At 42.5% G+C, this 20,868-nt stretch overlaps 6 protein-coding genes across 9 annotated transcripts; 4 read left to right on the top strand and 2 right to left on the bottom strand.

Annotated features, from left to right (window-relative positions):
- Positions 1-2: 2 nt before the first annotated feature.
- LOC145707058 (uncharacterized) lies at positions 3-2,339 on the bottom strand. The gene is made up of 5 exons (XM_081784538.1): positions 2,180-2,339; positions 1,941-2,135; positions 1,375-1,592; positions 1,248-1,329; positions 3-403 (listed from the first exon to the last, which is right to left on the bottom strand). The coding sequence occupies exons 1-5, from the start codon at positions 2,250-2,252 to the stop codon at positions 144-146; spliced, it is 828 nt and encodes a 275-aa protein (XP_081640664.1). The 5' UTR covers positions 2,253-2,339; the 3' UTR covers positions 3-143.
- Positions 561-1,218, top strand: LOC145707068 (uncharacterized). The gene is made up of 2 exons (XM_081784548.1): positions 561-736; positions 774-1,218. Exons 1-2 carry the CDS (start codon positions 627-629, stop codon positions 1,198-1,200), a joined length of 537 nt encoding a protein of 178 aa, XP_081640674.1. The 5' UTR covers positions 561-626; the 3' UTR covers positions 1,201-1,218.
- A 221-nt stretch (positions 2,340-2,560) lies between the features above and the next one.
- Positions 2,561-4,745, top strand: LOC145712278 (uncharacterized). Its single transcript, XM_081789965.1, has 3 exons — positions 2,561-2,864; positions 3,628-4,039; positions 4,154-4,745. The coding sequence occupies exons 1-3, from the start codon at positions 2,561-2,563 to the stop codon at positions 4,728-4,730; spliced, it is 1,293 nt and encodes a 430-aa protein (XP_081646091.1). The 3' UTR covers positions 4,731-4,745.
- A 621-nt stretch (positions 4,746-5,366) lies between these two features.
- Positions 5,367-8,083, top strand: LOC145712276 (nuclear pore complex protein Nup133-like). The gene is made up of 7 exons (XM_081789964.1): positions 5,367-5,372; positions 5,928-6,390; positions 6,459-6,803; positions 6,979-7,434; positions 7,477-7,595; positions 7,637-7,783; positions 7,828-8,083. The coding sequence occupies exons 1-7, from the start codon at positions 5,367-5,369 to the stop codon at positions 7,897-7,899; spliced, it is 1,608 nt and encodes a 535-aa protein (XP_081646090.1). The 3' UTR covers positions 7,900-8,083.
- A 1,828-nt stretch (positions 8,084-9,911) lies between these two features.
- Positions 9,912-14,485, top strand: LOC145710900 (uncharacterized). 4 transcript variants are annotated; one of them, XM_081788613.1, is made up of 12 exons: positions 9,912-10,194; positions 10,516-10,565; positions 10,642-10,712; positions 10,871-11,074; positions 11,117-11,349; positions 11,426-11,769; positions 11,817-12,228; positions 12,272-12,561; positions 12,610-13,062; positions 13,138-13,352; positions 13,397-13,466; positions 13,509-14,485. In XM_081788613.1, exons 1-12 carry the CDS (start codon positions 10,058-10,060, stop codon positions 13,841-13,843), a joined length of 2,814 nt encoding a protein of 937 aa, XP_081644739.1. In that variant the 5' UTR covers positions 9,912-10,057; the 3' UTR covers positions 13,844-14,485. The 4 variants fall into 4 exon arrangements, with proteins under 4 accessions (XP_081644739.1, XP_081644738.1, XP_081644736.1 ...); XM_081788612.1 differs by having other exon boundaries at positions 13,120-13,352; XM_081788610.1 differs by having other exon boundaries at positions 13,108-13,352.
- Positions 14,486-17,932: 3,447 nt separating this feature from the next.
- LOC145697721 (uncharacterized) lies at positions 17,933-19,418 on the bottom strand. Its single transcript, XM_081774938.1, has 4 exons — positions 19,008-19,418; positions 18,920-18,957; positions 18,468-18,845; positions 17,933-18,255 (listed from the first exon to the last, which is right to left on the bottom strand). Exons 1-3 carry the CDS (start codon positions 19,404-19,406, stop codon positions 18,740-18,742), a joined length of 543 nt encoding a protein of 180 aa, XP_081631064.1. The 5' UTR covers positions 19,407-19,418; the 3' UTR covers positions 17,933-18,255; positions 18,468-18,739.
- Positions 19,419-20,868: the final 1,450 nt, after the last annotated feature.

Below are 20,868 nucleotides of genomic sequence, written 5' to 3'. Positions count from 1 at the left end.
AATTTGTTACATTATCAATATATTTTTACCAGTGATTCTTTTATAGAAAATAAGCCATATTTTGAACAGAAAGAAACTTTAAAATTTCAATTTTGACATGTTTTTTTCTACGAAAAGTTACTACAGAAAGGATAGCTTGAATGTTAGACTCTTTGAAGATTTCGAACGACGATTGTACAGGCAGCGGAGTCATAAATCGCTCTTCTCATTTTGTTGAAGAGCGGCGTCATGTGGCCTGGAACCATGAGCAGAGCGGAGAGATTCTTGAATAAGGAGCGGCAGAAAGCGCCTTTCAATCCGACTTTTTGGCACTCGAGGATTTTCACGTGACGGTTGTCTGCTTCCCATTGAAGGTGGCTGTGTGACTTGACGTGGACGATTTTCATGCCGCAGATCAGTTTTCCTGAAAATGATGATGAGCTTGAGTCAGATGTAATTATACTGTGACTCCGCAAGAAAGAGCCTGGGGCGAGAAAAATGCATATGATGTTGAATCAACAAATGACTAAGATTTCCGTATTTATTCGTTGGTGTTGCTGGCTTGAGTTTACAATCAGAAACCGAGCTTGATCAATACCAGAGTTGCGAAAGTGGCAGCGTCAAGGCGCTCTTTAAAATAATCAGAAATGTGTGATCATAGAAAAATCCCTTTCGAATTTGCCGTGGACATTGCTGATGGAGATTTAGGACCCTCTTTTATAAGGACTCCTACTCTCGGATTTTGCCACTATTGCAGGTAAAATTACTTATAAAACAAATTAAAATTTTCAAAGAGAGTTTCCGGCGGATGTGTACAAAAACTCCTGTGACCAAACCAAGGCTGATCTTTTACAGTGCTTTGGCTGTCTCATGACACGAAATAATATCGAAAGTCATGGACGATATTGCGCTTGTAAGGTCCCAAAGAGGAATGAATATCTTTGGCGACTTTTGTTCAAGTGCATGGACAAGCAATGCCAAGGTCTTTCCTTCGACCATTTCTTTGAACACATCTGCCCTCAGCCTGCGGATCGCCACTGGTTTTTCAAAGGCGTTATGCAAACTTTGAATGTTCTCGGGCACGAGGCGAGAAAAGCTAGATTCAGTAAAGACTCAGAACTTTGCCAGACTTGCATCAGTGCCAAAGAACGAAAAGAAGCTGACGACTACCGGGAGATTAATGAAAACTTGCGAATTATTGACAACTTACTAAAGAATTGATCAACATAATAAACTCTTGATACCCTCCAAAATCTTCGGCGTCTTACCTAAAGTGGCTTCCCATTGATAAGTACAGTACGTCTCGTAGAAAATCACCATCACTTTGAAGTTGAGAAGCGTCAGCCAAGACTAAAACCATTATCAACCCCTTTTCTCAAGAATCAGTTGACTTACAGTAAGCAGATCGTCGCCCATTCCGTTTGAAAAGTCCATTTGTGCGATATCATCGTAGTAAACTTCGTCGATAAAAGTCGTTTGGAGGAGAAAAGTTGAGGTCAAATCGGCGATGACGTTTTCGAGCACTTCTTGGGAAGGGGAAAATATCGTGGCGAAGGAATCGGAGTAGATGATCAGCAGGAAAATTATCTTTGCAAGCATGATGAAACAGGAGTCTGAGGAGAGAGTTTTAGGGTAGGAATATACCGAGACGGTCGAAAAAAGGGGTTTTCTGGCAAGATATTGGAGTTTCTTGCCTAAAAGACTGAATGATTTGCTTCGCTTTCAGGCAAGATGAATGTCACACCTTGCTTGGCTTATATAAGAAGACACATTTTCATTATTTCAGAACTCAGAAAAATGAAACTTTTTACTGGTTTAGGAAGTAACTCACTACGATAGGTGCAATTTATATGGTTTAAAAAATGAGTCTCAAGATAAAAGATTGCTGATAATGTTTACGAATGACTTTTAAAATCGAAAAATGAGATAAATAAGAAATAAAGAATATAAGAAAGACTTGCCTATGAGTTCTGCTAGAATTCTTCGAAAAACTGCAGGAATTGTGACTCGAGCGGTGAAAACGTCTGGAAGGTTATTTTGAGCTCTTCGCGCATTTTGAAGCAAATTGTTGACTGCTGTTGTTGTTCTCGCTTGCTGTTGCTGGCGAAGAGTGGTGGTGATCAGTTGGGTCACCAGTGCGTTGTTCATTCGGTTCTCTGGAACAAAAGTTGGAGAAAAAGGGAAAATTAAGAAAACTGACCTTGAGTTTTAAAATATTTATCGCTCCATTTTTCAAAGTGCTGTTGATGAACCCAAGCATCCAGCGATTCCATTTTTCTTGATCTTCTGGGCTTTCTCTAAGGATTCGAAAAACTAGCAGGAATTTCCAGCGCGGGAGAAGGGGAATCTCGACGCGCGCGCCGATTGGTCGAGGCGGAAAAGGCGCTTGGAGAGAAAAAGGGAATTTTCAAGAGAAACACAATTATGATTCTTGTTCTACCAAACAGAGAAAATGTTCTTCATCAATTTATATTTGAATTTTGACTAAAAAAATTAATCAATGAAGTCGTAAAAATCGTGAAAACCGTTTCTTTTCTCATTTTCATAACATTATAAATTTAACCCCTTTCCTCCTTTCAGAATGTTCACTCCAAAAGGGAGTAGTTCAAAACGCTCCCGCCTCCGACTCGGCAACTCGCCCCGGGCGTCTCCCTCCGCTTCTCGCCTCGGGGGCGGTTCTAGCGTTCCCGTACACATCGCCGAGCTGCTAAAAGACCAGTCCGTTTCCAGCGCTGCGATTTTGAACGATGGCTGGGCTTGCGTCGCCGCGGGCGAGAGCCTCCACTGCTGGAAAATGAACCAAAAGACGACGAGTTTCAGAGTGCAGACGCCGGTCAATTCGAATGTTTCGGCGAAGAACTTTGCGATTGTCGAGCAATCTGCTTGTTTTATTTCTATTTCTGGATCTGGCCGGTTTTGGCCGAAGTATTCTGATGAAACGAGGTGGATTGATTTTAGAGTGCCTGTTGAAGGAAATGGATGAACGAAAGCTTGATTTTTTTTCAATCACAATTGAAATTTATTTCATTTGAAACATAGAAAATGTGAATCGCACACGCGAGGACAGCCGTAATTGATGATTCGGGACTTCAGGTCCTAAACTTGAAATTCATCAAAAAAAATTTTCGATAATTTAATTTCGAATTCAAGAAACTAAATTACAGAAATTTCTTTTCAATTTTTGCTTCATTTTCAAATTTTTTGGTGAGTACAAATTTTCGCTTTCGCTTTTATGCGAAAAAAGATCAGATTTATAGCATCAATATAAAGCAAAATCGACTTTTTTAATCTTTCAGCGCCTGTTTCTTCTTATCAGAAAAGATAAGATTGATATCATCATTTTTAAACAATCTTTATCTACAGATAAGATCATTATTTTGTTTGACTTTTACACAATTTTATTTTCCCGGTAAGATAAGTGACACAGTCAATTTTTTGTTCTGAGATGTAAATCAAGATTCGTAGTGGTACATTTTTCTTCGAGATCCTTTCATTATTTGCTTCATTTTATCTGTTCATGCAAAAGAACCCCTGATTTGCGCTTTTATGTTGAACACTCAGATTTATAGCTTCGATTTATTGCAATCGCACAGATTTGTCAATATTTTCCTGACCCGAATTTGGACCCCCTTTTTCATCCAATTAAAGCCGGCGAAATCGTCCAACAACTCCACTCTTCAAAAAACCGCATCGTCGCCGTCACCTCCAAAGCCGGTCTCGTCGGCCTTTCCATCTCCAACTCCTCCGTCAGTGCTAGAATCCACCGAAATCAGAAGCAAACCGGCTTCTTGAGCAGAACAATCAGTTCGCTTTGGGCGAGCAGCGAGACTTTTGAGCACCCGCCGCTGTCGACGATGGTCGACGAATTAGTTTTGATTTTTCAAAAAGACGAAATTCAACTTTGGGATGTTTTGGGCGACCAGGCGCAGTTGCGAACGTCCATGGAGAAGGAACACGTGATTGATGATGATTCTGATTCTTTGCTGAGCATTTACGGGAACTCCAAGTACATTGGCTTTCTTTCTTCTTTTGGCGAAAAGATGAAATTGAAGATTATCAGGTTAGGGAGGGAAAATGCCGTTGGCGAATCAAAACGCTCAAAAACAGGCTTTGACCAATAAGAAAGCGGGATTTTTTGGTTGAAAAGAAGGCCTCATTTTCCTCCCTCTTTTAGCCTTTCTGAAATGCTAAACGAAAGCTACGAATTCGACTCGAAAATCATCAGCCTCCCTCAAAACCACCAAGCCTCCGTAATCCTCCCTTACATGACTGAATCAGCGGTTGTTTCAGCCAGTCGACTTTGGTTGGGCGAAGATTGCGACGTCGAAAAACTCGATGAAATTTTGTCGGTCGGCGCTTTTGACGGAAAAGTGGTGGTTTTGACGAAAAGAGGGTTGGTGATGAAAAATACGATGCAAAAGTTGAACACGGAGACGCTCTCGGAAACGATGATCGGAAGATCGAAAAGCTACACGGAAGAGATCTCGTCGATGGGATCGATCGAGTCGATGGAGCAAATGGCCGGATCTGACAATCCAAAGTTGCGACTTCAGGCGGCGATTTTGCAGTTTGCACGGGGAAATAAAAATGAAGCGAAAGGACTGCTCGCTACTGTGGGGGATGTGAACTCGACTGCGATTCAATTGAGCCACGATTTTATCAATGAAATTCCAACTCATGATCCGAGATGGTCGGAGACTGGTCGCGCCGCTGCGGCGCCTCAAGGAAAGGCTTTACTAATGATATTCTGAAAAGATAATACTCATTGGTTTTATGAAAGATTTTATTTGATGGTCTCAATAGTTCTAAAAATATTTTCCTTTTTGCTGTTGATTAAAACTTCGTTTTTAGGAATAAAAATAATTTTCGATAATTTATCCACAAGAGAAATTATCGAAATTTCGTTTTAATTTTTGCTTCATTTTCAAATTTGTGGTGAAAGATTCTTTTCTCAGCGCTTTTTATTTTAAAAACAATCAGATTTATAGCTACATTTTATCACAATCAAACCATCTATCGACCTGATCTATCTAAAACTTTTTTATTTTTACAATTATTGACACTTGAATCTTTTACTAGCTAAAGTTTTTTATTTGTAGAAAAGTAATACAGGAAAATGACACGCAAAAATGCCTGGAAGAGCTTTTGTTTCATTGATTATCGGTTTTGGTAAAACCTGAAAATATCAACAAGGGCAACAAGGGCAGCAAGGGCAGCAAGGGCAACAAGGGCAACAATGTTGCCCTTGTTGATATTTTCAGGTTTTGAGAGGTTGCGCTGTTTTTGAGTTGGCTTCTGTTATTGTTTTTGAGCGCGCGTCTCTAGAATTGTTGATTTAATGCATTTTCTGCGTTTTAGAAATTTTGCATAACTTATGCAGCATAAGTATGAAAGTAAGTTCTTGGATCAATATCTTCCTCAAAAGTGAACAGACGAAAAACGAAAGTCCTTTTATTTTCATATTGAAATTTTTTTTCCAACGCCTTTGATTCCAAGCCAAAGTGCATGAATCGACCTATTTTATCGTTAAGATTCGTCATTGCAACTATCTATTTTTATGAAAAAACAAAAAAAAACTTAACAGCATCTAGAATAACCGGGCGTTACGAAGATCAATCAAAGAGAGTATGCGCTCCGCGCCTGTCTTCTAGGAAACTCCTCATCTTTCGCGCGAACATCTCTAGCATTGTTGTTTTTGTTGCCCTTGCTGCCCTTGTTGCCCTTGTTGATATTTTCAGGTTTTTCGTCGGTTTTCAATATGAAAAATAGTTATCTTGAAGTTTTAAAAAATAAAACATTAAGATATTTCGTCTTCATTGTTGCTTCATTTTATTTGATGAAAATTTCTTTTCTTGCAGCTATTTATATCTGCACGAAAATACAAACAGCTGGAAATAATTTAATCAGCCCATTTCCGAATATTTCATCTTTCCTAAAGAACAAAAAAGTTTAATCACGAGCAGCTGCTAATTATCAAAGACAAAGCCTTCCTCAAAGCTGGAAAACCACTTCTGATCCAAAAGCAACTCGCTGAAAAGATCGCTACCCACGGAGTATTCCGTTCCTTCGTCGCCTCTTCCGTCGACGGAGAAGCCCTCGGCATCATCGCTCAGGACGCTGAAAAACTCGCCGTCGCCGCTGCTCTTCGTTCCAGCCCTGCGAATTTGCAAACAGTCATCGGTCACGCGATTCAAAGCGTCTTGACCACAATCGGGTCGCGAGTTCCTCAGCGACTCACGCCACAGGACGTTTTTTATGCAAAAGTTACGGAAGTTGGAGACATCGTCAATGCGCTTTCTGAATTCTGCGAAAATATTGTCAACCAGACTCAGCAACGAACGCCGACAGTTCAAGAGCTCGATTTGATTCATCACTCGAATCAGACGATTTGCTCGATTTTGGGCGCAATCAGTAAGTAACGGAGATGACCTTTCTATCTTGAAATCAAGGAAGAGAACTTTCTTAACGTCCATTTTCAGCCTCTTTCCGCCAAGACAACGCCGATTTGTACCAAGAAACCTCTCGCCTCTGGACCCAACTTTGGTTGAAAACCCTCCTCTCGACAATCAACGTTTCTTGCATGAAAAAATTCGAGCAACAGCGTGCCACAGTCATCGAGCAACTCTTCATCATGTCGAAATTTCTTCTTTCGGACAGATTGGTTCACGTCAAAGCAGGAAACTCAAACTCAGAATCGCAGAAAGAGTTTGTCAGCATTCGCGAAAAATGCGTAGCGATTTTTACGGAGCGAAAACGATGGAATGAAGCGGGATTGCTGGCCGAGCAATTTCAGGATTTTGGTGGGCTTTTGGAGGTTTACCAAGGTAATTGTTGGTTTTATGGGGTTTGGGTTTCTTTATATACAAGTTTTTCATTATTTTTCCAATCAAAAACCCTTATTCTTTCATCGACCCAATCAGAAACGAGTATTTCATACTCTAGCAAATCAAAAGCAACCTCTTATCAAACCTAAACTCCCAGCATATTCTTTCTTTCTAGCGACGAAGAATGAAAAGGATTTCGCTCGCTACCTCCTTATTCCAGAATTTCCAGAGTTCATCAAAAGCAAATTCGTTGGGAAAGAACTTGTCGACATTGCTGTCCAATTCGGCGGCAGAATCGCCGAGCTCGTCAGAGAAGACAGCGATCACGGCTGGATGCTGATGATCCGCGAGAACAACTTTGACCAAGCGGGAGAGCGACTGGTCGAGCAAGCAAAGGACGATTCGAATGCGTATGGAAGACGAACACTCATCAGCCTCGCTAAACTTGCCTCCATCGCGGGAGGGGCTCCTCCTCCGGATGAGACTCAAGCGATCAAGGAAGAAAAACTTCTGGATTTCCAAGACACAATTCCGGATCCACAGTTGCGCGTTTCCAACACCTCTTCAGCTCTCGACGTGTATGACATCATCGACGCTCTTACCAATCAAAATATTCGACAAATAACTATCGGTAAGTCCATTTTCCTCCTTGATTGCAACTGCATCTCTTCAGATGATGTTGAAAACGCGATGCAAGTGTACGACCTAGCCGAACCCAGGGAACGAAACGAGTTAAACACGCTGATCTGGGCTCGCCTCATAAGCTCCGAAATAGAGCATCCTTCTTGGAAGGTATAGAAACAAGCCCTCTTATCCCTTTTGATTCTCTTTAGCGAGCGCTGGAAAACGCGCATCAACCATTGGAAGCGATAGAAGATACACTAGTCGACCAGTTGCTCCGATTCTGCACAAATTCCGAGCAACTTCCAATCGCGAACGAGGTCATATCTCACCCGGAGTTATGTAATTACGCCGATCAGGTAACCTCTTCGTCCCTCTTTCCTCGTGTCAAAACGCCCTTCAGCCTGTGCTCTCGTATATCCTCAGCGCAGCAATCGAGTTTCACGCCGAACGACTCGACGGAATGGAAAGTTAGACCGAGGCTACTGCTGGGCATTCCTGACTTGATACTTGATAGTTCAACAGAAAAAGATTTTTAGCTTCAATTCTACACTCAACAAAGCATTATTTTTAAATCTCCTTCCCACAGTTCGCACTACACTGCCCTGAAACAGCACAACATGGAGATAGAAATGAATAAACTTGAATCTAGGAAAAAAGCCTTCCATTGATGATGATAGTCAAATTAGGATTGAGACTTTCGTTAGGTTAGCTACAGTTTCTCGTCCTGTAAGACGCAGTTTCACTGTAGAATCCCTCGAAAAAAGAGTAGAGGAAGTTGGTGGCTGTTAGCGTTTTGCGATTATCTCAAAACTTCGAACTTTTGCGATGAAAAAGAGCTCTCGCGCGCCGGAGAACCCCCCTATTTTATATGTCGTGGAGTCCTCCCTCTGCCTCTCCCACTGCTGGATGAACTCGAGCATTCCTGAGCGCTTTAAAATGGCCTCCTGCATCGTTGAATTGAGCGTGTTTCAATTGAAAGTGGCCCAGGGGCCGTTTTATTAGCGAAATTGAAGACGAAATTTAGGTTTTAGCAGGAAATTGGATTAAGAACGTGAAATGAATTTTGAAAGGCAATTTTAGCTGGAATTGAGCAGGAAAGAGACGAGGCCTTAGTTGAGTTGATTTTGAGAGCCTGGGCTCTTGTCAGGTAATCTTCGTGGCGTTCGAAGCCGTTTGACAGTTGCCTGTCTAGTAAGTGTGGTGGAGTAGGGCGCGCGCGGATCATCCAGCGTAGTCACATGTTTACTCAAGATCAATTCGATCGCTCAGAAATTTAATCTTCTGAATGTTTTCACGCGAAATTTTGATTTCCAAAGCAATTCATTTACGAAAAATGGATGATTTCCACACTTTCAAACTGTCCTTACAGATTTGACTGTAAGAACAAGGCGGTAATGAGGGCAATTAATGACAATTTGATCTGATTGTCGCCATTTTCTTACAGTGAAAGCTGTAAAAACGGATTGAAAGTACGGAAAACATTAATTTTTCGCAAGGAAGGTCTTCTGAAATCAAAATTTCGCGTGGAAACAAGCAGAAAATAAATTTCTGAGCGTTTTCGCCGCTTTTCCGGTGAAATAACCCGACCTAAAAGCTCAAGGACTTCTTGCAGAAAATTTTCTTTTTGAAAATTTTCAAGAATCCTTGGCTTCCGGCCGGTTATTTGAACGTTGAACCCCGGGGAAATGAATTACCGCGGGAAACCCTTGGCGCACCCTAGTTCCCCCTGGGTATTCATTTCCCCTTGTCCAATGAGCGACGCCGCTGAGCTCGTGCGCCGTTGCAGCGTGCGACCAATCAGGATCGAGGGTTGGCGCGCTGCCTGAACCTGCCGCTGAATCGCCCCTCTCCATCGAGAGCGAGGGCTACAAATTTTTGTCTTCTTCCGTGCTTCCCTTGACGGAGCGGAGCTAAGAGTAGTGAGCGTAAGGGGCGCGAGCCCAGAGCGCGAGACGATACCGAGAGAGAGACGAAGGCGAGACTGGAGAGAATGAGGCTATCTCAACTCATCCGAGGAAGAACATAGCGCGCCGCCGCGTAAAAATGCAAAAAAATTAACGAAAAAACTTGATTTACTAGCGCAAAGAATCGAACTAGCAGTAGAAGTTATAGTTTAAAAGAAAACTTAGGGCGGAAGAAAAATAGTTTAAAATCCCAAGTTTAGGGTTAAGGCTATCAGATGGAAGAATACTGTTCTTTTTTTGATTTACAGTCATTTATCAGTAGAAAAACTTAGTTTCTTTATCCAAAGTTCTGTTTTGTTAATTTGACCCTATTACTGATTAATCTTGTTTTTGATGATTCATAATTATACTGAATTATGTTAACTTATGTACTAGTCCATTTAGGGTACTGTAGTTGCTTGTAGGATGAGTTGTTCTTACAGGAAGTACCCTCGAACTCATTTCAACTCTCACTCCCTTATTTATGCGATGTTCGCAATTTGATCCCCTGTGAACTACAGTAACTAACAGAACTTTGAAGATTAAGACTGACGAAATCGGTAATGATTTGAACAAAACTCAAACAAAAACGCAAAAATTAAAAAATTCAACCCTTGGAGATTCAATCTTCTTTCGACCGAGCATCAACAAAAAACATCAACAACTGGAGTGGCAGTTACTGCAAGGATGGATCGGACAGAGTTCGCAAGAAGCCTAGATGCGTACTATCGTGATCGGGGGAAGATGCCGCCGCCGAGGGACCCGAATTTGGCGGGAAAGCCCGTGAGCCTGTACTTGTTGTTTGAAAGAGTCACCAAATTAGGAAAAGGGTTAAAATAGTGGAGCGCGCTGCGTTCGGAGTTGAACTTTCTGACACCCAGATAAAAAAAGTTCAAACGCGCGCTGAAAAATATAGGACAGCAGTAAGGCTACTTTCGGTCAAGAAAAATTAAGCGCTTATACTTTATTCATCAAATTGATTATATATTGGCCTAACATGTAATTCACAAAAGATAACACTGATAAGTTGTTCTGTTCCCTTAATTTTTTCAAAAATAATTTATAAGACTTTTTTATTTTAATTGTCTTTTGGTTTTCAATTCTGTATCTAGAATTTTTCTCCCCAATTTTTAACCCGAAACAGGTGGTAGTCACACGCTCAGCCAAGAAGATAAGTGGCAAGATATTCTTCAAGGTAAAAACAACCATTCCTTCATTCCTTTTTCTATTTTTGAATCATTTAATTTTGTATTTATGCTTTCCATTTTTAGCATTTAATCTGACTCCACCATCCGCAACGCTTGCTTATGGCCTCAGAAAAATCTACAAGCAATATTTGGAGGTAAAACAAATTCACTTTCATCTAATGCGCAATTTACATTTTATTCAATTACGAATTTACATTTACATACCCGCCGGTCGCAAATTCGATTTTACAATCATGTTAATCACATTTTTGATCAGGATTGATAAAAGGTTTTATATAACGAGCATTTTTAGTCATTCGAACGACTGCAACTTTACGGAGAAGATCCAGCAGATGATGACGAAGAAGAGCAGAATCCGAATAGAGGAGCGCTTGATTTTCTTTCCGAACCGAGGAAGGTCAGGGAAGACTCGTACTCGCAGTCTTACGATCGTCACGTGAGGAGGAGGATGTTCCAAGAGCAGGCTTCGTCTTTCGACCCGAATTTTCAGTCCTTGGTAAGCGTATCTTCTACGCCCCCTTTTGAGCCTCCTTTTCAGTACAAACCTGACCCGCCAGAATGGAAAATCATCAATTCCCTCCACTCTTGCTTACCCAACGAAGTCAACTTCATCCTCAACACTCTTCTGCTCTACTGCTCCGATCACAGACAAAAACGACTGCGTCTTGAGCGCTGCCCACACCTTCTCGATGCTCTGATGCTTCATGTAGGAGTCCCAGAAGATCACGATTGCGAGTTGAGCCAACGATGGCAGGCCAATTCCAAACTATTGTGAGTAATAGATGTTTTTCAGTCATTTATTGAGGAAAAATTTGATGAAATATCAGCATAATTTTTAAAATTGTAGCTTGACGCATTACTGGGACGAAGTTTTGAGCGAAAACGACGACCTAAAACCCCTCCTCGGCATCTACTCCGACTTTATTCCCCCTCATCTGAAATCAGAGGAGCCCTTCCTTCTCGGAGAAAAGGACCGCGAAGGCCAGCGAATCCGACAAGTCCTGGTCATCCTCAGAAACATCGTCCAGGATCGCCTCGACACGCATATTATCCGACGAAACGAGCGAGTTTTCTGCTTTCTTCTTCGCTGTGCCCTGAGTTCGGAGAATACTGGATTGATTGAGCAAGCTCTCGAGACGCTGTCGATGCTGCTGGAGAGCGATAAGACTGATAAGAACGTCCAACTCCCAGGTAAAAAGCAGCTTCTCATAGGATAGTTTCTCAATTTTCTTCTTCAGTTTGGATCGACGAACCATACATGTCCCTAATCCTCGAAATGCTCGTCCGATTGATGCGTCGCTCCGATAAAGTCATTCAAATCCGCGTGTTGGAAATCTACTCCTCTCTTCTCGAGCAAACAGTCTACGACAACGGCAAAGAATACGAAGAAACCCCCGATCCGGCAGAGGAAGAAACGCAAACGCTCGAGACTCTTCAGAAAAAAGCCGAACTTTTGCTGGAGTACTTGCCAGATATGTCGGAAATGATCATTCCGAACTTGACACTTCCTGACTGCGATTTGCTGGTGGCGACGCTAGAGGCATTAGTCGCTATTGCCAGGAGTCCAATGGCCAGATCGATGGTCAAAGCAGAGAACATCGCTGTCCTCGTCGATTTGCTCTCCTTTTCAAGTCGAAATTGCGACTTCAGGTAGCTCAGTTTCCCTCTCATCGAGCCCCATTTCTTTTTTCAGCAAGTTAAAATTCTTCGGCCCTCGGCACGGCGAAGTAACTCACTATCCTTTGATCGTGACTCCTCGTCTGCCGCGTCTTCTTCGCGCCACCTCCGCGCCGCTCCAAGGAGCCAACTCCTCCGCTCCGAATTCTCAAAAACCTCAAGCTCAAACTCCCCATCCCGCAACTCCTCACAACTCTGTTCACTCCTCTCCTGCCAAGCAAGCCGCTCTCCGTCCCCAACAACAAGAAGTTCACAGTAATGCTACCAAGTCCCAAACTCCTCAAAAACTGCGACCTGTAGGACAAGGTAGCTTTTCCCACTTCATTTTCCCAATTCTATTTCTACCTTTTCTAGTCGCAAATGGCCTGAAAGAAGACCAATCCCAAATCCAAGCCGCATCTGCCAATTTCGCCCGTGCTTTCATCAGAAAACGCATCGAACTCGGCGACGAAAACGAGCTGCTCTCCCGCTCGGGCGTCTTCACTGAATACACAACCAAAGCCACGCAAGAATTGAAAATTGCAGGCGTGAATGGAACCCCCGTTCTCGACGTTTCCGGCTTTACCCGACTCGTGAGGGAGATTTTTCCTACTACCCAGGTGCTAAACGACAGCCACAATCGACAGAGCTTCGTCGGCATTCGCATGAAAAAAGGGGATTTCAAGGATGAACCGATTGTCCCCCCAATTTCCAATGGCCATGCTACAAGCCCCAGTCCCTCTTCGAACGGCAATTCGACCCCCTCCAATGGCGTGGCCTCTCCAATCTCCAACGGAGTGGCAAATGGCATCTCGGAAGTCGACGAAGGTAATTTTTCTAGCGAGGATGTCCCGTGTAGATCACTTATTATAGACTCAACTTCAGACTCAAACCACAGCTTAGACTCGGTTGGTGGCGGCGTCGGGAAAGTGAAACCAAAAATGGAGCCAAAACTCGAGCCCATTCCCGAAAAAACCGTCAACGGAACGTCCTCTCAGGAAAAAGAAGCATCAGCAGTTTTACAGTCGAAATCACAGTCAGAAGCAGAGAAAGCTCTGCCCGTGGAAAACGGATCCGAAAGCCACTCGGACAAAGAAAATGACGAGAGTCAGAAAAAGGTACTCTTCCTTGATTTCAGCCACGGAAAAACTCGTTTTTTTAGGAATCTTTGCAGAAAAATGGAACTCCTGTCAACGGAAAACTCTTGCCTCAGAAACGCACGACTGAAGAAGGTAAAATAACGCTCAATCTTTCAGCCTTTTCATGAGTCCTAGGAGCTGCAAAGACCGAGCCAAACCAGCCCGTCGCTAAGCGAGTGATGATCGCTGCCGGTCCTCCCCAGCCTCCTGCAGGTCTCCGAGTTCTCCTCCAAAACGCCGGTCACTTCCTCTTCGACGATTTCACCGACGATCGGGAGGACTGCCTCACCCGCGCCGTCCGAATCAACGCCGCAACGATCCTCCTCTGCCTGACAGAACAATCCGTTTCCCACGGCGAAAAAGACATCGTCCCAATGATCAGCCGCTTCGAAGATCGGCTTTCGTTAATGGCCGCCTCTCGTCAGGATGCGTCGCCAGTGCTCGCACGCTTACTCGCATTCATTCCATAACGCTTTTTATTCTCATTTCATTTTTTATCAGACTTCATCATTGAAATATTTCAAAATGCGTAATACATGAACCTAAAAATATGAATCCTAGCCTACCTTTATTTGCTAATAAGAGGGTAAACATCAAGGTTCAGATTCTAGTGCAGCATTTTCTTCAAGACTTTACAAAGTGACACCCTTAAATTTTACTCTCTGGGTTTTTCCTTGTTAATTCTTGGAGAAAAATCTGCTCAAGAACCTGCTTTCTTGATGTTTACGAACATACAGTCAGCTAGTAAAACTCACTGTATCCACAGCTCCACAGGAAGTCGGATTAACCAAAAAACAAGTCGATAAAACGCAGTTGATATTAAAATATAAACAGTAGCTAATTTCAAAAACGAAACTACAGGTAGCCCAAAACAAGAAATACTGTAACTCTCCCTCCAAACCTTTCCTCTTTTCATTTAATTTTTATCCAATTTATTATCTCTACAAAGATTAAATAAGAAACATGCCCAACTGTAACTGCCACATTGTAACTTTTTCGTGTACCAAGAAAAAATATTTGCGAAAAAAAAACTATTCCACGAACTTCCTGTATATAAAGAAGAAAAAATGAATGAAACTCATTTCAGTAAAGATAAATAATAAACATTTCAGAAGAGAACCTTCGTTTTCGTTTTTCTTGCAGTAAATTACAGTAAAGCAGGGCGTTCCTTCGACAGTCAGAGCATCAATGGGTCGTCTGGTAATTTTATGCCCGATCAAGCTTGTGAGAAGCATTTTATTTTGACAATAAAAATGAAAAAGGAATTAATAAAAGATCTAGCTCGTTAAAACGCTGATTGTCCGTAAAATTGAGACTCTAGCGATCCATCCATTCCAATTTACAACCAGTCCCAACTTTTGTTGTCTAGTCAATGAAAAGGCATTTATCAGGAGGCAGGGTTCTGCCTCAACCGCCCTTTGACGCGGTTCCGTCGCCCTGACTACGACGGGTTAAGCTAACACATCGAAGAACTGACTGTACTCGCCTCTCTCGTTTTCTGTCTAGTGAGATTGATCGGGTTTTTATCTCACTATCAGACTCTGCAAATTCCATTTGCATACCGCTCCATCCGGGAGCGCTTCCACCGGCGGAGGAAATTCCATCTTCTCATCTCTCAGTGGGTGGCCCCACTTCCCCTTCTACAGAAAAAAAAACCGCCCAAGGCGAGTGAAGCACGCTTTCTGCGTCGAGTGCACCTGAGGGCGAAGCAGGTAATTTCCGTTTTGCTTAGGATGGGCATTTTTATAATTATCGATTTGCGAGTTGGAAGCTCGAATCGGCCCCTAAGCAATCCGTGGTTTACCTAGTCCGGCTCTAGAATCGTAATTCGTAGATACCTCAGGTGATGGAGAAAGGTGAAGGAAGAAAAGCGTGCTTCCCCCTCTTTTCCCAAGGTGGGAATTTGAGTTGAAAAAAAGGTGGATAAAAAAAAACGAAAGTTTTTACGATCGATAATATCGACTAGGAGAGACACCCTTAGTCGCCGGCCAGCGAGATAAACGGCCCGCTCTCTCTCTATCTCGCTTTCTTCTCTGGCCATTTTTCGTTCTTTATTCGGGACAAACCACTTATGGGGACAATGCTCGCTGCCCCCTATTGTCATTGTTCGGCGGAAACGGGTGCGCTCGGGCTCTTGGTTTGGGAGTCCCTTATTTTCGAAATCAAACAAAGGCCGTAAATCGAGTGATGATTCTTTTGAGCTTCAAATTTATCGTCGAGTTGACGACGCTTTTGAAACAGAAATCAGAAGGGGCTCTCGCCTCGGGCGCTCACGATCACACAGCTAGAACCACTTCTTTGGATTTCTGTTCACAAAGCGCCGAAAAGAAAATGGAAAAACATGCGTTAGTTTCGCTACTACGCGCCTTGGGCCGATGCTGCTGTCTGGGCCTGCGGCGGGTGAGTCGGTTAGAAAATGGCGTGGGTGGCGATTGGTGAAATTGTGAAGCGAGCTGGCCCCGAGGGAAAAAGTGCCTCCAAATAGATTGACAACGAGGCGTAGTACTACTCTTAGATAGTGGGAAAAATGTCTCTCTTTTTTGATTTCTCTCGAAGTTGATACCCTTATTTTCCAGTTCGTTTTCGTCGTTCGAGTCAACAGGCGGTGTGAAGAAACCAAGCGGATGTTAAGGTCTTTGGATGATTAAAAAGTGTGCCCAAACACCCGTCTAGGCTTTCTTCCCTCCGCCAGTGACAGTAAGAAAGTCCATCTCTTTCTGTAAATAGCGCTTTACATGCGCAATTTTCTTCTTAGTTGTACTGGCAAGGTGCCTTTGTGGACAGGATTTGGCAACTGACCTCACCTGGTGGCCGCGATTGTCTCCTCTCGACCCTTAGCTAAGCTCTCATGCCTCAGGGCATGCCTCTCTCTCCCCGCGGCGAGTGAAGAATGTTTGGCGAAAGTCTCTTCAAAAAAAATGGGAAAAATTCTGAGCGGGGGGCAGGAGCAGCGAAGAAGTGAGTTGCTGAGATGATAGAGGGAGGGGGTAGAGTAGCACAGGGCCAGTTAGCCAAATAGGGCCCTTCTCTCTCTTTACACGCCCGTTGTTTGCGTATAACAAAGAGCTTTCATTATGGGGAGTTCTAAAGAAACTCAACGGAAATCATCTCAAATTTAAAATTCTCAAAATCGAAAATCGACAAAACCGAAAAAGTCGAACTGAACTGAATCCTCTCTTGGATCCAACTCAACGACAACAATTCTAGAAAAAAATTTCCAAAAAGGAAATTCATCTAGAACTGTTTTACCCTGATTTCCGGCGATCTTTAGTTACTTCAATCCTTGGATTTCCGGGATTTCGGCAAATAAAGATCGCCGGAAAATGGGTTTTATTGAAGTTAAATCTGTCCGCTTTTCTTAAATCCGGGAGTTTTTACGGTCATTTTGACAAAAACCTGCCCCTTTTCGACTGAAAGTCCATGGCTTATCATAAAAGCTATCAATTTTAAACTATTTTTTCATTAAAAAAGGCCGTTTTTATGGAAAAAATACCGAAAAAAGGTCGAAAAGGGTCGGTTTTAATGAAAAATGACCGTAAAATGCTCCTCAAATGTAGGAAATAGTAAAATATAATTCGTTAATTATCGAGTTCTTTGTTAAAAATGGGTTTTTCTATGAATAAATCTCTCTTCTTTAGGAATAAACGCTCTCTCTAAGGGCACTGGTGCGAGTCCAAATCGAGTCTGCTACGATTCGTAAACTGTCGACTCGTAAAAATGGGGCAACTAATGAATGAAGTTACTATTGAGTTATTATAAACGGTTAAATTTACAAATGGGCGAATCAGCGTCTCTCTCTCAGCCGCGCGCAATCGCCCAGGAATGTGGAGATCCAAGATTTTTGAAAAAATCATCAAAAATACGAAAAAGCTGTTGCCTGGGGCGAGTGCGCCGGTCCAGTTAGTAGCGAGTGCTCAAATATTTACACGGAAAAAGTATAGAGAGAGAGAGAGAGCCGTGTGCCCAAATTTCGACCCAGAAAAAAATCTCTCTTTTGAATTGATGATTTCTCGTTCTATCAATTATCATTCTCTCGCGCCGCGGGGCAGAACCCGTCCGCCCCCGGGCGATCTGCCGACGCTGCCCAGTTTTTTCTTCAAAAAACGCGCACTCGTAAAATAGTGAAAAGCGGAAGTGACCCGTCACGTTTATTTCTCGAAATAAAGTCACGTGAGCGCGCCTTTTTTGTGATAAACGCCCACGCTTTTCATTTTAATCGCATTTCCTCACAAAAAATTGGATTTTAAAATTTATTAATTTAGTCGAGTACTTTCAAGAATCAATAAACGAAGTGAAAAAACAAAAAGCAAATTAAGAATTCAAGAATTTTGTTCTTTTCGACCTCGTTAATCAATTTTTACAAGATAAAGACTTCAATAGCAAAACCCTTTCTTACTTTTACGACTTCCGGTAATCTTCAGATAAATCTTCTTATTTTCCATCTCTCTCTTTCTTAAAAAATGAAATTGACAAATCTGCTTTTTTCATTTTTTTCGAAATGATTTGATTCGTCTGGAAGAAATTGGCTATTTCGAGAATCTAGAAAAATGATCGTTTTATTCACACACATGTACAGGTCGTTTTTTGAAGAATTAAAATTGAACTAGACTAGAAATGAGAGAGCTCCGAAGCGCTAGAAATTGGTTTCTTGACTCCCGGATTTCTCAGCTTCCGAAATTTTCGGCGGAATTTCTACGACTTGGAAATCCTCTTCGTTGATTTCAGCTTTGGTCTTTTCATTCCCTTGTCGCTTGGCGAAAGAGATGAAAACGTCGTCAAGGGTGGTTTGGGAGATTCTGTAGTCGGTCAAAAGGTCTTGTTTTTTCATCTCTTGGAGGGATGAGAACAGGGTTTTCAGGCTGTTCATTTCTACCAGTTGAAGCTGAAGTGGGAGGTTGGAGAATCGGCTTTGGGGATGGATTTGTGGGATGGTGTCTGGAACCGACAAAAAAATTTCGACAAAATTTGCGTGGGCGGCTACTCGGCTGGGGATTGGCCAGTTTTCCGAATCTAGGCTTCTGATTGGTTGAAAATTTCCACGCAAAATTTGTCGAAATTTTTTTGTCGGTTCCAGACACCTCCCGGGATTGGTACCTGAAGGTTGTTGGATCTTTGTTCAGTTACTTTCACATCAGCGAAATGCTCGCTCAGGCCGTTGATGATACTGTCATGCTTGCTTCTTTCTCCTTGTATGGCAACAATGTATCCTTCCCCGTATTTGGCTTTCAAGTGCTGAGAGGAGCTTGATTTACCGAATGAACAACTACTGGTAGTTAGTCAGAAAATCAGGGAATTTCACTAATGTTACTCATCCTTCAGAAAAGAAAGATCCACTTGACACTCCTCACGAGTTGGATCGAGTGAGATTAACCGTGGCTAAGTGTGTTCATTTCGGACCCTTGGCCGAGGCACTCGAAGCTCCCATTCACCATGATCGCCAATCGCCCGCAGAGGATCTCGCATTCTTCCATGCTAAAAAATTGGGTTAAGGGTCTCTCTCTCTATTTGTTCCGAAAGCACCAATAAATCTTTTTTTTGGACAGTACCTGTGTGAAGTGAGTACAATTGCATGGCCCTTTTGAACCTAAAAAAAGGAACGAAGAGTAATCATCATATTTTGAAAGCAAATTTTACCATGCGCTTTATCACGTCCCATAAAAATCGCCGTGCTTTTGGATCCACACCAGCTGTTGGCTCATCCAACAAAATCACCTCCGGAGCTCCAGTGAAGGCAATGGCAGTGGAGAGTTTTCGCTTGTTCCCGCCGGAATATTCTCCTGCTGGAATGTTCCGATATTCCGTCAGATTCAGCTCGTGGAGAGCCCATTCGACCATGTCCTTCAGCTCGTTTTTCTTGATGCCGCGGATCTTGGCGTAGTAGCGAATGTGTTCGGCGGAGGTGAGGACGGAATTGAGGCCGTCGAATTGGGGGCAGTAGCCGATGAAGCGACGGGTTTTGTCGGGACTTTGGACGAGGGATAAGTCGTTGATGAAGGCATCGCCGGAGGAGGGGGCCAAGTCGGTGGTGAGCATTTTGAAAGTGGTGGTCTTCAAAAAGGATCAAAGATTTTCGATGAAAGATGAAGTTTGAGCCGTGGTAATTCGAAGTTGTCAAAACTAGTCGCCAAAGCTGTCAAACTTTCCACCATCTCAAGCTTCTCGTTCATTCATATCTATCTTTGTCCCTTATCTTTCCCGCTCCATTAACTCCCAAAAGGCCGAAGCACTCGCCCTTCGGTACGGACAAAGAAATCCCATCAACAGCCGTGAAAGTCCCGCTTCCTCCCTTTTGTTGGAAAAGCTTTGTCAGCTTTTTAATCCTGAGTAAGTCTTTGTTGTTTTCATCGTGCGCGCGGGCGGTCTCTGCTGCCACGTCCGATTCTTCCAGTTTTCCACTGCTATGGGTGACTATTTTTGATGTTGATTTCGCCGTAGAACGATGTTGAATAAAGAGCACCAAAGAGAAGAAAACGATAGTTTGGATCGCCATGGCCAGGCAGCAGCGACCGTTGTACTCAAATGCTGATTTTGGCTTTCGTTAAATTGTCACTTTATTGACCTTTTCAATATCTTCTCTAAATGATGTTTCCATAATTACTTCAAATACTATGAAGCTTTCCGAGTAGTTATGAAAATTTTGAAAACTGTGTTACAATTAATTTGATTCTGTGAATTAGTCTACTTTTCATCAATTTTATGCATTACTTTTGTTTAAAATGACACAAAATTTGACTTAAGAATTAGTCCGCTGTTAGTCTTTTTGAATTCAAATAAATAATATGGCCCATGGGCCGTGGATATTCATCTTGGTACAGTACCAGAACAGTCTGTTTAAGTGTTTTTTGAATCATATAATAAAATTTTCTTGCCAAAAATGAAGTAAGTTGGCATTAAATAAAGCCAGACCGTCTAAAGCAGAAGAAGCTGTTTTTTGTGGGTTACCCTTAACGGAAGCAAGACCCTTTTCAACTGTAAAATAAATCTATTAGACATTCAGGAATAAACCATTTAGAAAGCCTCTTACATCCTTTTCTTACATATTTATACTCAATTATTCAAGTTTTCTGCTTCTTTCTTGAGCATTAGGTAATAGAAAAAACCGTGTTGAAAAAGGATTACCCTTTTCGGAAGTGAGTGGCTCAATTAAAAATTATGGTCTGGGCCGAGTTTCGACGAATGCATTTTGGAAAGCCAATCGTGCCTAAAATCGGCTCCTTTCGTTCTTGTTCAAACCCGAGTTCGGCGTACGCGTCCAGGTAAGCCTGTTGTATGGCCATTTCCATCAAGCCCCGGCCGAGGCAGAAATGCGGAAATATCAAAAACACGTTGTCGAGAATTATGTAGATATCTTCCAAATCCGGATCACTGAAAAAACGCCAAAAATAAAATGAGATGCAAAATAAACTTCGATGCACTAATGGGGCAGGTACTGACCTTTCAGCGATGCTCATCATGACGGAAACCGCAATCGTTGTGTTGATTCCGATAAACAGGT

This window comes from Oikopleura dioica, chromosome 1 (genome assembly GCF_907165135.1).
Source record: "Oikopleura dioica chromosome 1, OKI2018_I68_1.0, whole genome shotgun sequence".
Taxonomy (NCBI): Eukaryota; Metazoa; Chordata; class Appendicularia; order Copelata; family Oikopleuridae; genus Oikopleura; species Oikopleura dioica.
Note: the sequence above shows the minus strand (reverse complement) of the source record. Positions and strands in the feature narration are given on the sequence as shown.